This window comes from Ailuropoda melanoleuca, chromosome 4 (assembly GCF_002007445.2).
Source record: "Ailuropoda melanoleuca isolate Jingjing chromosome 4, ASM200744v2, whole genome shotgun sequence".
NCBI classification, from domain to species: Eukaryota; Metazoa; Chordata; class Mammalia; order Carnivora; family Ursidae; genus Ailuropoda; species Ailuropoda melanoleuca.
In genome coordinates, this window is record NC_048221.1 from 6,176,647 (window position 1) to 6,190,709 (window position 14,063).

General features: G+C 49.0%; 1 protein-coding gene across 4 annotated transcripts in view; it reads left to right on the forward strand.

The window, feature by feature from the left end:
• The window catches only part of INSR (insulin receptor), a 125,643-nt gene that overhangs the window by 62,805 nt on the left and 48,775 nt on the right, over positions 1-14,063 (forward strand). For all 4 annotated transcript variants that reach the window (XR_004624591.1, XM_034657716.1, XM_034657715.1 and 1 more), the window contains exon 3: positions 12,891-13,212. Coding sequence is in view for 3 of the 4 variants with exons in the window: in XM_034657716.1 (XP_034513607.1) it covers positions 12,891-13,212 (322 nt within the window). In the remaining variant the exon portion in view is untranslated. The remainder of the gene's footprint in view (positions 1-12,890; positions 13,213-14,063) is intronic.

Consider the following 14,063-nt stretch of genomic DNA (forward strand, 5'->3'; position numbering starts at 1 on the left):
AGTGGCAGGTGGATGGGCTGTTTGCTTAGGTAGATGGAGGGCTGAAAAGTGGATCTAAAGAGCTAGCGAAGTCTGAGGCCAGTGGCAAAAGGGCAAACTCTTTCTTTTCTGTGGCTGAAATAAACATGGGCAGGAAATGGGTTTTCCCCCAAATCAGAGAACTCCTTCCCCCCCCCCCACTAAAATAGCAGTGTCTGAGGTATACACACTTTAGTGTCCCAAGAACAGCCACAGGGCTCTTGGCATGGAGATGACACATGGAGCTTCTGGTCTTTTCTAGACAGAAAATAAAGCAGTCAGACTAGCTTTAGGAACCAACTCAGTAAGGAAATGAGCCGAAGGTTTTCTCCCTTTGGTCACAGTGGAATTTGAAAAAGGTGTCTTTTTTTTTTTTTAAAGTAAACTCGATTCAACTTCATGGTGTGTCTCTGCAGAAATGCGGTACATTCTGCTGTTTACTTTTGTCCTTGAGAAGTTGGGGAGATTTTCTCCATTCTCTGTCACTGTGTCTAAACCCTCCCAGCTCATGTGTGTAGCAGCTCCCAGGAAACTGGCTTCTGTCTACCTGTATACGTTCAAGACCACTGTGTACTTTGTTATTGAAAAGCCATCAGTCATGTGAGCCATTGGACCTTTTTATGGTTGAGATTGTCCCCAGGGAAACCCTCCTTGCAATTCAGACCTTCCACAGTGACAGATTTCAAACTCTGACATTCCCCATTTCTACTTCCTTGTTCCCATGGAGGCTGCAGTTCTGTCTCCCCCCCAACTAGAAAATGGTTATACCTAATTCCAAAAATGACACAGAACACTTGACCATGCGTGTAAATAGCAGCAGAGAAAAATATGCAAAGAGCTCAAGGCAAAAGGCATTATTAGGGAGTAAAGGAAAGGTTTTGCATTGTGTGAAGGGACAATCCTTAATGCGGATCCACTAGCACAGTATCAAACTTCAGAGAGTAAATTGTAGGAAATACAAGAAGAATTGAGAAACCTTTGGGGAACCTCAGCACAGTCTTGATCATGTAGATAAACCTCAATTAAGCAACAAGGAGTTTGGATAATATGGTTAATAAGATCGTGGTAACAGATAGAGACTGAACTTTGTACTCTGCAAATGATACACATTTTAAAGTGCTCTTCTCTGGGAATATTTAGAAAAATTAATCATCTGTTAAATCTCAAAAAAAAAAAAAAAAAAAAAGAGCCCCACCACTGCCCCAAAAAGCAGACATTGCACTGGCCTTAATCTCCTGCTGCAAGTAAACGTAAGTGGAAATTAATTTTTAAAAGCTTAACTGAACAAGCATGCGAGACAAACTCCTACCATGTGATGATGAAAAACAAAACACAACTCTTAACTTTGGTTAGGGAGGAGCTCAGTACTGGAAGGAGAGGCTCTTTAGGAAGCCATGGAGTGGATGCAGAGACATGCAGGGCCATAAGCGATCGCCTACAGAAATCACAAAAACGACACAACAAATAGTAGAACAGATCTACCCAGGAAGAAGGAAATAATAAATTAACAGAGACTGACTGGTTTAGAAAACAAATAGAACTGACAAATTCAAGAGCTGGGTCTTTCAGAGCTGCAGTGCTCAGTAAGGTAGCCACCAGCCACGTGAAAATGAATTGTTTTGCCGTCACGTCAGACAGATTTCCAGCTCTCAGTGGCTACAGGTGGCTAGTAAATTTGGACAGGACAGATACAGAACTTTCCTGTCAATGCAGAACGTTTATAGGACAGTGCTGTTTTCCAAAGAATTTATGATGTAATGTAACTAAGGGGAAAAAAATTAGTGGAGGGGAGGACAAATATTGTAAAATTAAGAATGAAAAGAGAAATGTTTGTTTATTATTTATTTATTTATTTGACAGAGAGAGAGCACAAGTAGGGGGAGAGGGAGAAGCAGGGAGCCCAATGCGGGGCTTGATCCTTGGACCCTGGGATCATGAGCCGAGCTGAAGGCAGACACTTAACTGACTGAGCCACCCAGGCACCCCCATAATTTAAAACCCGGTAAAAAATTATAGATAGCTCTGGTAATACTTTTGGGAATATTATTGGAATAACTTCACTTAGTGTTTTTTTTTTTTTAAGTTTTTATTTATTTATTTGACAGAGACAGCCAGCGAGAGAGGGAACACAAGCAGGGGGAGTGGGAGAGGAAGAAGCAGGCTCACAGCGGAAGAGCCTGATGTGGGGCTCGACCCCATAACGCCAGGATCACGCCCTGAACTGAAGGCAGACGCTTAACCGCTGTGCCACCCAGGCGCCCCACTTCACTTAGTGTTTTAAGCACTTATTAGATTGATCAGTACATTATAGAAGAAATTAAGGCTGTGATTTTGCCCCCAAGAGCAGCTATGCCTGTATCTCCTAAGCTGGGCCATTGCCATTGTTAATTATCAAATAGCCTTTAAAGTTTATCTGGGCTCAAGAAGCCAAAAACCTGGGTAGGTGGAAACAACTTTTAAAAAGTGACTCTTAGAGTCACTGCCTAACATGTGTATGTATTACATACACAAATGAAGAAAACTTTAAACATGGCCACAACAAACAAAGTGGGGTCCTCGCACCTTGCAAGAGTGGTTTTTAGGGCCAGGCTGGGGTGGGTTGAAGAGTGACTTAGCAGATGTTCCGGACTCTACACGTCAAACCCAGGTCAGGGAAGTCTGAGCACCCAGCTTCCTTGCCTGTCTTATGAGTCCTGTCCAACGGCCCGCGGTGGAAACTTGGGAACCATCTGGGAGATAAGTCCTGAAGGCTCCACGTCCCTGGTGGTTTCAGAAGCCAGCCTCTTCCTTCCTGTCCCCTCTGCCCTTGCCTTCCTCAGCTGTCCACCAGAGTGCTAGAAAATTGCCCCCAGCATGGATCTGATGGTGTCTTTTCTGGTTGAAGCCCTTCTTTGGTTCCTCCGGAGGTGCAAAGTCCAAGCCCCTCGGCTCCCTAACTTTCCTGTCTGCCCTGACCTCCCATGCCTCTTCCCCTGTACTTTGCCCTTCATCAACTCTGAACTGTTTATAGTTGCCTAAAGGCAGGCCCGATGATTCATGCATTTGCACGTACTGTCCCTCCCCCATGGGATAAAGCCAGTCTCCTGATTCCCTTTTCCCCCCCACTATGAGCTTTATTGTGCACCTACTGTGTGCATGGCTCTGGGACCCAGTATGAGACAGGCGAGGTCCCCCTTTCACAGTGCCTATTGAGAGAAAAGAGACAGTGTCTCCATTCATTTCTGCATACCAGTGCCTCGAAGGGGCCAGATCCAGGTGGGCCAGGGTGAGGAACAGGTGAATAAACCCCAAAGAACTCCGTGATGCCACACCAAGCACCATTCTCCTTGGAAGACCTGGGTTCGAGTTTTGACCTTGCTTGCTGGCAGAGTTAGCATTAGCAAAGCAGCCTTTCTGTGCCTCAGAAGGAGATGGTTGTTTGAGTAATAGGTTTAATATCTTCCTAACCGATGTGGGTTGAACGTTGTACTCGGCAAACGGAATATACTTTTTAAACTGTATTCTTGGGGGGAGGTGGTTAGAGATAATGCCCATTCGCTGCCTCTGTTTACTGGAATTGCAAATACACACGGAGCACCCAGGTCTGACGTCTTCAAATCTATAGGGAACATTGGCTGGAGGGACCCCCCCCCCCAAAGCCTGTAGATTTTCTTAAAAGTGTAATTTATGAGTATGGTCCTTGGTTTTCTGGGTGAGTGATGGGTGGAAATACTGGGGGTAGGGTCCGAGAGAGCGCTGTCCCGGTTGTGCGGACTCTTCCCTTGCCGCTCCCTCCCGGCCTCCAATTTGGGGAATTTTGCTGTTTGACCCTGGAGAGCCGCTGCCCCTCTCTGGGCCCCTAGCGAGTGAGGCCTGGGGCCAGGGCGCCCCTCGGCCATCCCAGGCGCTGCCACGCGGTGACCCGATCTCCTCCCGGGCACACGCCCAGCTCGCGAGCTGCCCAAGTCGCGCGGTGGCTGCTTGGGGCGGCCCACACACTCGGTTTCATCTTTTCTTTAACTTTTTCCGAAGTTCCATTCTTTGCAGGCCCGTCCTGCAGGGTCTGCATCCTCGGGAGGCCCTCCCGGGGGCCCCCTCAGCGCGGACCGCCTCGCGGCGGTCACGGCCCGAACACCAGTCAGGCCGACCGAGCCCCGCGCGCCTGGGGGCGGGGCCAAGAGCTCCGGCAACACGCCCGTCTATTGGCTGAACGCGAGGGCGGCGCTGCGGCCACCGCCACCTCACGGCCCGGAGTCCACGGAACGGAACGCGCCTCGGGCTTTGTGCGGCGCGCGGACGCCGCTGGCTCGAGGGGGCGGGGCCTCTCCCGTCCTGGTCCCGCCCGTTAGTAACTATACACATGCAGATGCCTGCCACCGACCAATCCTGAGGCTGCCTTAACAGGGAGCACCCCTCCCCTCCCCCTGGGCCCGCCCCCTTCCTGGCCTGCGTGCGCTGTATGTCTCCTAAGAGCTTCGCAACTCGATTCCAAACGCATCTGGAAAGCCAATCGGTTCGCGCGCGTGGGGGCGGCATTGTCAGGGAAGAAAAGGGGGAGCTTCCCTGCTTCAAGGACACGCGTCCTTGCAGTCGTCGCTTCTTGTGGATCGCGGACTTGGAAAGGGCGTCTGTTGACCGCCCCGCTGTCAGAAGTTCGCCCCCGGCCCCCACCCTACCATTAAATCAACAGGGGGAGAAATTTTTCGAGGCTGTGCTGCCCGCGCTCTGGGCTCGGGGGCTCGAACCTCCGCCGCCGGGTATCCCGGGCGGGCGTCGGGGAGAAGGTCTGTGAATGGAAACCGAGTAAATGACTCTGCAGTGTTTATAAAATTCATACTTTCAGGGAGAGCCACGGGCCCTGCGGGGAATGTGTCTGCAGGCCCATGACGCAACTGTTCCGTTTGGAAATTTCTGGAAAGCAGTAATTTTGGGAATAATAAATCTTGAGTTTTTTTTTCTTCCCCAACTGCAGGTTTTGGAAAGAAATGTAACAAAATGTTATTAACATATGTCGTGCTATGGAAACATAGTGGCTTTTTTCCTTTGGCTTTAGTTTTGCATTTTACCATATAGCTTTTTTTTTTCTTTTTTAAAGATTTTATTTATTTGTCTGACAGAGAGAGACAGCCAGCGAGAGAGGGAACACAAGCAGGGGGAGCGGGAGAGGAAGAAGCAGGCTCCTAGCGGAGGAGCCTGATGCGGGGCTCGATCCCAGACTGCCGGGATCACGCCCTGAGCTGAAGGCAGACGCTTAACGACTGCACCACCCAGGCACCCCTTACCATATAGCTTCTTAATTAAGGAACACCAAACCGATTTGAACTTAAAAAAAAAAGGCAAAGAGGAAAAAAAAAAGGTGGATGTCGTTTACAACGGGGCGCTGCGTTAGTCTTTCCCACTCTCCTAGCCTTTTAACCTTACTTTGGATTTATTTTAACCTTTTAATTTTGATGTAGTTTTCAGGTTTACAGAAAAGTTGCAAGAATTGTATCTAGATTCATTGTTGTGTACATCTTACCCTATTTGTTTTATCTCTAAAGCATTTTCGTACATACATTATATACATATATTTGTTTTTTCCTGAGCTTTTTGAGAATCAGTTGCTGGCGTACTGGGCCTTTACTTGTAATTCTAATTCTTCAGTGGTTTTCTGAGGGCAAGAAAATTATCTCGCACAGCTGCAGTGCAATGAGCAGAATCAGAAAGTTAACAATGATGCAATATTTTAATCCACAAGCTTGTGCATAAATCTCATCCCTCCTGCCAGTGTTGTCTTCATCAATACTGTTTTCTCCCTGACTTTCTTTTGAATCTAAGACCACACTTCTTATTTAGCTGCTTTGGCTGTTGGTTTTGTAATAAAGCAAAAATGATCTTAAGAGAACCTTTGTAAAAGCTCCCGGTGACGCCAGGCAGTTTTTCTCACATAATTTTACTGGGATATTTGGGGGTAGAATTGTATGGTTGATCAATAGTATTTATTAATTGTCTACCAGAGGCTTTTAAAAAAATGTATTTTCAAATAGATATTAGTTTTAAAAGGGTCGTACACCTACACAGCAAAAAACCCCCACCAAATTTGCTGATATGTAAGGATGTCCTCCCTACCATCCACTCCAAGCTCATTCCCCTCCCCACAGTTTTGGGGCACATTTCTTGTGTCCCTTCCGGAGGGATGTACGTCTCATTTGACCTTTTCTCCACCCCCCCGATTCCCATTTAAAGATAAAATGTGTATATAGCAGAGTCTGTCCGCTTTTGGTGTAAAGTTCTGCGAATTTTGACTGATACATACATTCATGTGACCACCACCTCAGTCAAGATATGGAATGGTTCCATCATCCCCCCAGATTCCCCTGGACCCTCTTTTAGCCCCTTCTTAGTTCCAACCCACTGATGTGTCCCCTGTCCCTACAGTTTTGGCTTTTCCAGGATATCCTGTAAATGGAATCATACGGCATATAGTATTTAAGACTGGCTTCTTGCACTCAATACAACACACTTGAAATTCATCCACGTTACTGTGGGTGTCAGCTCATCGTTCTTAGTTGATTGCTCTCTTGTGTTCGTTGTACGGAGGTATAATGTTTATCCACTCCCCAGTCCAGGGTCATTTGGGTTGTTTCCAGTTTGGGGTGATTACGCATGTAGGCACTATAAACCTTTGAATGTACAGGTCTTTGTGTGAACATGGGCGATTTGTTTGTTTTCCATTTCACCTGAGTAAACCCCTAGGTTGTGTGGTAAGGATAAGAAGCGTACGTTTAACTTTGTAAGAAACTACCAAACTGTTTTCTAAATGAGCTGTCCTGGTCTGCATTCCTGCTATGTGTGTTTCCTTCCTCTCTCTACGGAGTTCTTTAGACACTGTTCCGTATTTTGCTTGCTTCACTCTGTGCTCCCTTGGAAGCGACTCCAACATCAGGATGCATAGAGCTGCCTTCTCTTTTACAGCAGCATACTATTCCATGCCTGGATCCACAGTAATTTATTCACGTGGTCTCCGTATACGGACCTTTAGGTTGTTTCCAGTCCTTTGCTGTTATCAACCCAACTGGTAATGTCCTGGAGGGTGAAGATGACCCTTGTCCAGATGTCTGCACGCGCACATTCTCTTGTCGTCTGCAGGGTAGTTCCTAGCAGGAGAAATATGGGGCCAAATTGCACTTACCTCCTCGGCTTTGAATCCCCTCTTCCTGAGTAAGTTGCCTTTTCTGTAGGTCTCCCTCTGGGGCAGGCATCATCTGGTGGGAGTGTCGCGCTTACTTCAGAGGGTCTAACTAGAGGATTCTGACGCCACTACCTCCACGCTCCGCGGATTTATTTAGACTTCAGTTATCAATCTTCTCAGCAGGGCATAGTGGAAAAGCCACTTGAGGTCAAGTTTCGGGAAGGTTGGGGCTGCTTCTCCTAGTGTAACTGGAGGCCAGGGGTTCGGGGAACCTTTAGGGAGAAGTGGGAGGGAATTGGGGCCAGCAGTCCAGGGCAGCTTGTGAGGGAGACGGAGATGGATGGACAAAGGACTCGTGTGTTTGGAGGAGGAAGGACTGGTGCTTGCTGTCTCTGGAAGGTCCGGGTGGATGCTTCCTACACATGTAGCATGCACCTGTCCTGGGAGAGTGGGCAGCCCCTGGACTGCCGGGCACTTTCTGGAAGAGGCTTTCATTGTCTTTGGCAGAAACAGCCTGGGGCTGTGGCCCTCTGAGCCTGAGCTGCTGGGACTGCAGCTGGGGCTGGGGGTCGGTGTCTATGAGAGGGGGCTGGTGGAGGAGCTCGGGGAGAGGAAAGTCCTCCATCTGGTCGTTTTTCATCTTGCACAACCTGTGGTTTTCATAATTCTGCCTGGGGAGGGGGGCAGCGGCTGGCCCAGTGGCATTTCTGTTAAATAAGGTCAAGTACTTGGAAACAGAATGGGAGACACCCCCAGGTGGCTTATCATTATCAAAGCATAGTCCTCAAAAGTGAAAAACACAACTTTTATGTAAAAAGAAAAAAAAAGCGAAAGGACATCCGTCAACACATTTCTTTTTAACTCTTTAGTGAGGGGGACCGCAGGAGGGCAAAGCCAAAGGGTTTGTTCTCACTGAAATAGGATTGCAAAGTTAGATACAGGGCTGTTTCATGTCCTCTGGGGCCACAACACTGTCCTCTCTGGGAGTTTGTGTCTTCTGGTGGCTAAAAGTCATTTACAGTGGGGCACCTGGGTGGCTCAGTCAGTTGGGCATCTGCCTTCGGCTCAGGTCATGATCCCAGCGTCCTGGGATCAAGCCCCGCATCGGGCTCCCTGCTCTGTGGGGAGTCTGCTTCTCCCTCTGCCTGTCTCCCTGCTTGTGCTCTCTCTCCCTCCCTCCCTCTCTCTCTCTCTCAAATAAATAAATAAAATAAAATAAAATAAAATAAAATAAAATAAAATAAATCATTTACAGTATATCCATCTGTGAGATGACATCTGACTCCCTGGAGTTAGGCCCTGATAGGAATAGTAACTCAACCCCTGCAAGCCCTCCAGCCCCTTGCCTGCTTCCTGCTTCTGTAAAGTTTCACTGGGCACAGTCACATCCATGTGCGCGCGTACGCGTGGCTTCTCTGGGGCTGCTTTGTGACCCTTTGCAGAAAAAGCTTGTCAGCTGCTTTGCTAGGGAATGAGATGATTCTCAGGTGGGCTCCAGCTTAAAATTGGAAACTCCTGCTGTCAGCTTCCGGCCTTGTGTGCAAGTGTTGAGTATTTTTTCTTGGCATTGTCTAGGCCGGAAGGCTTATGTGTTTGGGAAGTTTTTGTTGGGTCTTTGCTAATGCTGCTTTTGAACTCAAGGGCTGACCCTCAGACACAGCTCCAGCCCAGGAAATAGAGCCCTTCCTGTTCTCACATGTGCCTTCCCAGAGGGTGGGGTCTTTGTGAGTCCTAGGTAATTGTCTGCCTTAAATATTGCTTCCTGCCATTGAGCCTCAGCTCTTGGGGCCCTGCAGACAGATCATTAATAACGATGATGATTGTAATAATAGGACCCGTAGTAGCTAACTTATATAAAACCTGTAGGTTGATCAAAGAATCCAGCCGGAGGGGGGGCGCCTGGGTGGCTCATTCGGTTAAGCATCTGATTCTTGATCTCGGCTCAGGGCTTGATCTCAGGGTTGTGAGTTCAAGCCCCATGTTGGGCTCCATGTGGGGCTTGGGGCCTACTTAATAAAAAAAAAACAGAACAAACAAAAATCCCCCAAAGAATCCAGTGTTTTATTCACATCATCTTGTTTAGTTGTGAGAAGTTAAGGGAATGTTGTCCCCGTTTTATAAACAAGAAAACCGATGGGGCGCCTGGGTGGCACAGCGGTTAAGCATCTGCCTTCAGCTCAGGGCGTGATCCCGGCGTTGCGGGATCGAGCCCCACATCAGGCTTCTCCACTATGAGCCTGCTTCTTCCTCTCCCACTCCCCCTGCTTGTGTTCCCTCTCTCGCTGGCTGTCTCTATCTCTGTTGAATAAATAAATAAAATCTTAAAAAAAAAAAAAAAGAAAACCGAGGCTGTTGCTTCTTTAAGGAAAGCCTTACGGTGCGCCTGTGGGGGTGGTGGGCTCTGTGTTGCCCAAGCTGAATCCAGATCACGTCTTCCTTAACTTCATGGACCCAGTGGATGGCCTCGGTGATTCTTTAGACCCAGAAATACCAGATTCAGAACCACAAGATCAAGGGTTTAGCTTTGGCCCTGCTGCTTCTCACAACGGCCTGTGGCCTTGCTTCTGTGAAATGGAGAGACGTACTTACCCTCTCGCTGCCGGAGTCTTTGGTAGAATTAAGTGCGAATCTAATGGGTGGCATGTAATCCCTAATAAACCTCTACGGACCTTCTCCCATCACCCACTTTGCTCCTGTTACAGCTTCCTTGTTCTTTCTGGGCCCGTGGCGTAGAAAATCAGAATATGCACTATGTGTGATGCTCCAAGGTTTGCATTTGCGTGTATTTTCATGGTCTTTGTGGAGCACCTGCAACTGGGGGCGGGGGGGTGGATCGTGGATGTATTCTTGAGCCAGTGGCTGAAAATGGGGTACTTGGAACTGCTCCAAAGTCATTCCTTTTCCTCCTGTCTGATTGGAGCCGAGCATACTAAACTCCGGCTGGTGCCAGCCCTGTCTTAGGAGTGGGTGTCCTCGGAGCCGGAGCTGTGAATGGAGCGGGCACGGCCTGTTCTCTAGCCTTCCCTCTAGACAGACGGTCAACAAACACACAGTGTAATTTTTGAGAGTGATAAATACCGTAAGGGAAATGTAATCAGATAATGTGTTAGAACGTGGTTGAGAAGGGGGGAGGAGTGACTTCCAGTGGGGAGGTCAGGGAAGGTCTCTCTAAAGTGCTGGGACCTGAAGGTCACGAAGGAGCCGTCATGGGAGGATAACAGGGAGGGCGCTCCAGCTAGCAGGAACAGCAGGTGCAAAGGTGCTCAGGTAGGAGTGTGTGTGTGTGGACAGTGGGGGGGAGCAGAAAGGAGACCCAGATGGCTGCTGCCTGGGGCTGGGAGAAGGACTCTAAGAAGCCAGCAGGCTAGACCACAAGAGACCTGTAGGCCTTGGCAAGGAGTTTATTTTCATTCTGGAGGCCTCTGCTGTCCAATGCAAAAGCCAGTTGCTACCCATGGCTGGTAAAATCAAAACTGAAACACAGTGAAAAGTGTAGTTCCTCAGGAGAAATTGGAACCCTTGTGTGCTCTCGGTGCAGCCGCTGTGGAAAAAAGTATGGCAGTGCCTCAAAAAATTAAAAATGGAATTACCATGTGATTCGACAGTTCCGCTTCTGGAGTTTTCAGTTCTAGGAGAATTGAAAGCTGAGTCTTGAAGAGGTATTTGTGTATCCATGGTTTTAACGGCGTCATTCACAATGCCCCAAAGGTGGAAACAACCCAAAAGCCAATTGATGGGTGAACAAATACATAAAAGGTGGTATATACACACAGTGGAATGCTATTTAGCCTTCAAAAGGAAAGAAATTCCGACACCTGCTACACCGTGGATGAGTCTTGAAGACCTTGTGCTCCGTGAAACAAGCCAGTCACAAAAAGACAAATAGTGTATGATTCTACTCCCAGGAGGTCCCCAGAGGAGACCCACCCACAGAGTCAGAGTAGATGGTGGGAGCCAGGGGCTGGGCAGGGCGTGGGGAGTCAGTGTTTTAAGAGAGACATAGTTTCAGTCTGGGAAGATGAGAAAGTTCTGGAGATGGATGGTGGGAATGGTTGCATGACAATGTAAGTACACTTTGTGCCACTGACCTGTGCCCTTAAAAATGGCTAAGATGGTCAATTTTATGCTGTGTGTATTTTCCACGATTAAAAAACATTGGTTCCTCATTGCACTAACCACACACAAGAACCACAGGGGAGAAGTGGCTACTGTGTTGGACGGTGCATCTCGAGAACGTTCCCGTCCTTGCAGAAAGTTCCATCAGACAGCACTGCTCCTGTGTGAATGCAGCTTCAGGGGCCCCTTCTGTTTCCTGGGGCCAGTCGTTGGGGTCCACTGGGGCCTTAAAGTTGCTGCAACAAAGAGCCTGAGGACTTGGGGTCAGTAACGCTCCCCAGCTTCCAGACCGTGTTTCAAGCCGTGCAGAGTGAGTGAGCGAAGAAAGCGACTCCAAGAGCAGGCCGTGCTGCGGCCGAGGTCTGTCCAGCCTCAGGGAAGCCATTCGTCCACGGACAGATTTGCCGACAGCCTGGGCAGGGAGGCCTGGTCATTAAGGACCAGGCCAGATGCCAAGGGAATGAAATAAAGGGGTAATTAGGAAGCGATGAGTAGCGAGACGTGGGGAGAGAGGGGGTGGGTGACGAGCTGCTGCGGGAACCCGGGGCAGAGTCCGGCCTTTGGTGGACAAGTTCAGTTGCAGGGGACCAGAAACTCCCCCAGCCATGAAATCAGAGGCAAGCCTCTGGCCTCCCCATCTGCAGGGCCTTCTCTTTTCTTCCTGTTCATTATCTCCTCAGGTTGCAACAGACATGTCCCCTCCCCTTACCTCCAGCTCCGTGCTTGTGGGTTATGGGATTGCGCATCCGTGTGTTTAAGGAACGAACCTGCCTCCTCCATCGGACCCTGTGCTCCGGAAGGAGGGGCTGCGGCCACCTTGTTGTTTCTGCACCTTGCTCGTTGTGCCTCGGCTGCAACAGCTAGATCAGGGCAATCAGATGTCTGTTGAAGTGATAAATGACCTTTGGGTAACTTGCTTCACCTTCTCGTACCTTGGTTTCCCTGTTTGTAACGCGGAGGAAAGGGCCCTAATAATGTATCTGTTTATACGGGTGCTGCAGAAGTTTGCTGGAGCCAGCTTGCTAGAACCGACTGTCAGATTTTCAGGAAATTCGTGAACTAGCTATTAAAGAAGCTGTTACGAAAATGTACACGATACTGACTCACGATGAACAAATCATGTTAAAAACAAAGTTAATGAATACTCAGAGCTCACCACTTCCTATTATCTCCCTCCATTTTTCGGTTACTTACACATTAGAGGTTATTCGCTACTATTGTATCTAACGGTGGAAATGCTGTTTAACGCTGGGCTACTTACTGTGTGTCTCTCATCAGTGCTACGTTGAGCAGCATTTTGCTGGTAGCTTCCAGTGGACCAAGGTGGGGGTATTTACACCAGGGCGCTTTGCAAATGCTGCGAGTCAAGAGCCTCTCTGCCTGCCTGCCTCCCCGACGTGGTCTCACACGCTTAGGAGCACACCACTGGTTGGGGGGGAGGCTGACCTGAGTTAATAGCCGTGCCTGGCGCGGAGTGAGTGCGGTAGTAGCGAGACCCTTACTGTTATTATTTTGTTTGGCTTGCCCTCCCTCATCTGGACTTGCCATCCTGTGCAGACGGCAGTCGGGCAGAGCTGCTGACCAGCTGTTGTCTCTCTCCCTCCAGTTTGTCCCACCATCTGCAAGTCGCACGGCTGCACCGCCGAGGGCCTCTGCTGCCACAGCGAGTGTTTAGGCAATTGCTCCGAGCCCGACGACCCCACCAAGTGCGTGGCCTGTCGCAACTTCTACCTGGATGGCAGGTGCGTGGAGACCTGCCCGCCCCCGTACTATCACTTCCAAGACTGGCGCTGCGTGAACTTCAGCTTCTGCCAGGATTTGCACAACAAATGCAAGAACTCCCGGAGACAGGGCTGCCACCAGTACGTCATTCATAACAACAAGTGCATCCCCGAGTGCCCCTCTGGCTACACGATGAATTCCAGCAAGTGAGTCCTGGGTACAGTTTCTGGGTGGCTGGGGGTGGTGGGCGGCGGGGCTGCGAAGACGGGAAGTGACGCGGGGTTGGTGGTGGTAGTGGTGTGTGGGGGGTGGCACCTGCTAAAACTGTGTGAAAAACTAGAGTTAACTGGCAGTGAGTGAGTGGGTGGCTGCCGCGTACCGGTATTCTTGGGTCTGTCGGATGCCGTTCCTGCCTCCTGTGTTGGTCCTGGTCTTTGGAGCCGGAGTCGACAAACTTTCCGTAAAGGACGAGGGAGTAAATATTTTCCTGTCTTAACAAACCATTTTTTAAAGTTTTTCTGTGCTTGGCTTTGGGAACAGAAGACAGAAAGACAGAGTCCTTGGTTTCCACTAGAATCCTTCACATGGACAGGACTGTCCCTGGGGATGCGACTGCCCAAATGTTACAGCCAAGGACAGAGCTGAGGTTTTTATGTTTTCTCCATGCTGGAGCTAGACAGCGTGCTGAGATTAGCCCGGAGCACAAGGAGGAAGAGGCTCCGTTCTAGACTAGTTTCAGGACTTTGCTGCATTTTGAAGGACAGTGCCATCAAACCATTCCCTAATGTTCGGGTGAGGAATACGGTTTTCTGTCTTTGGGGGTGAGTCAAATTTCCTATGCACATCGCAGACTTTTTGTTCGTGCTGTGAGCTTCTTAGATGAGCTATTTCGGTGTCTCAGGGCTGTAACCAAGTTTAAAAAATCTGTTTCCTGGTTTTTGTGTTGAGGGTTTGAAAAAAAAACCCCCACAAAACAACAAAAAACAAATCAGAAACAGACGCACGTCAAGGGGCCTTGAGCTGATCTGCTTACGTAAAAATTTTTCCTCTTCAGACT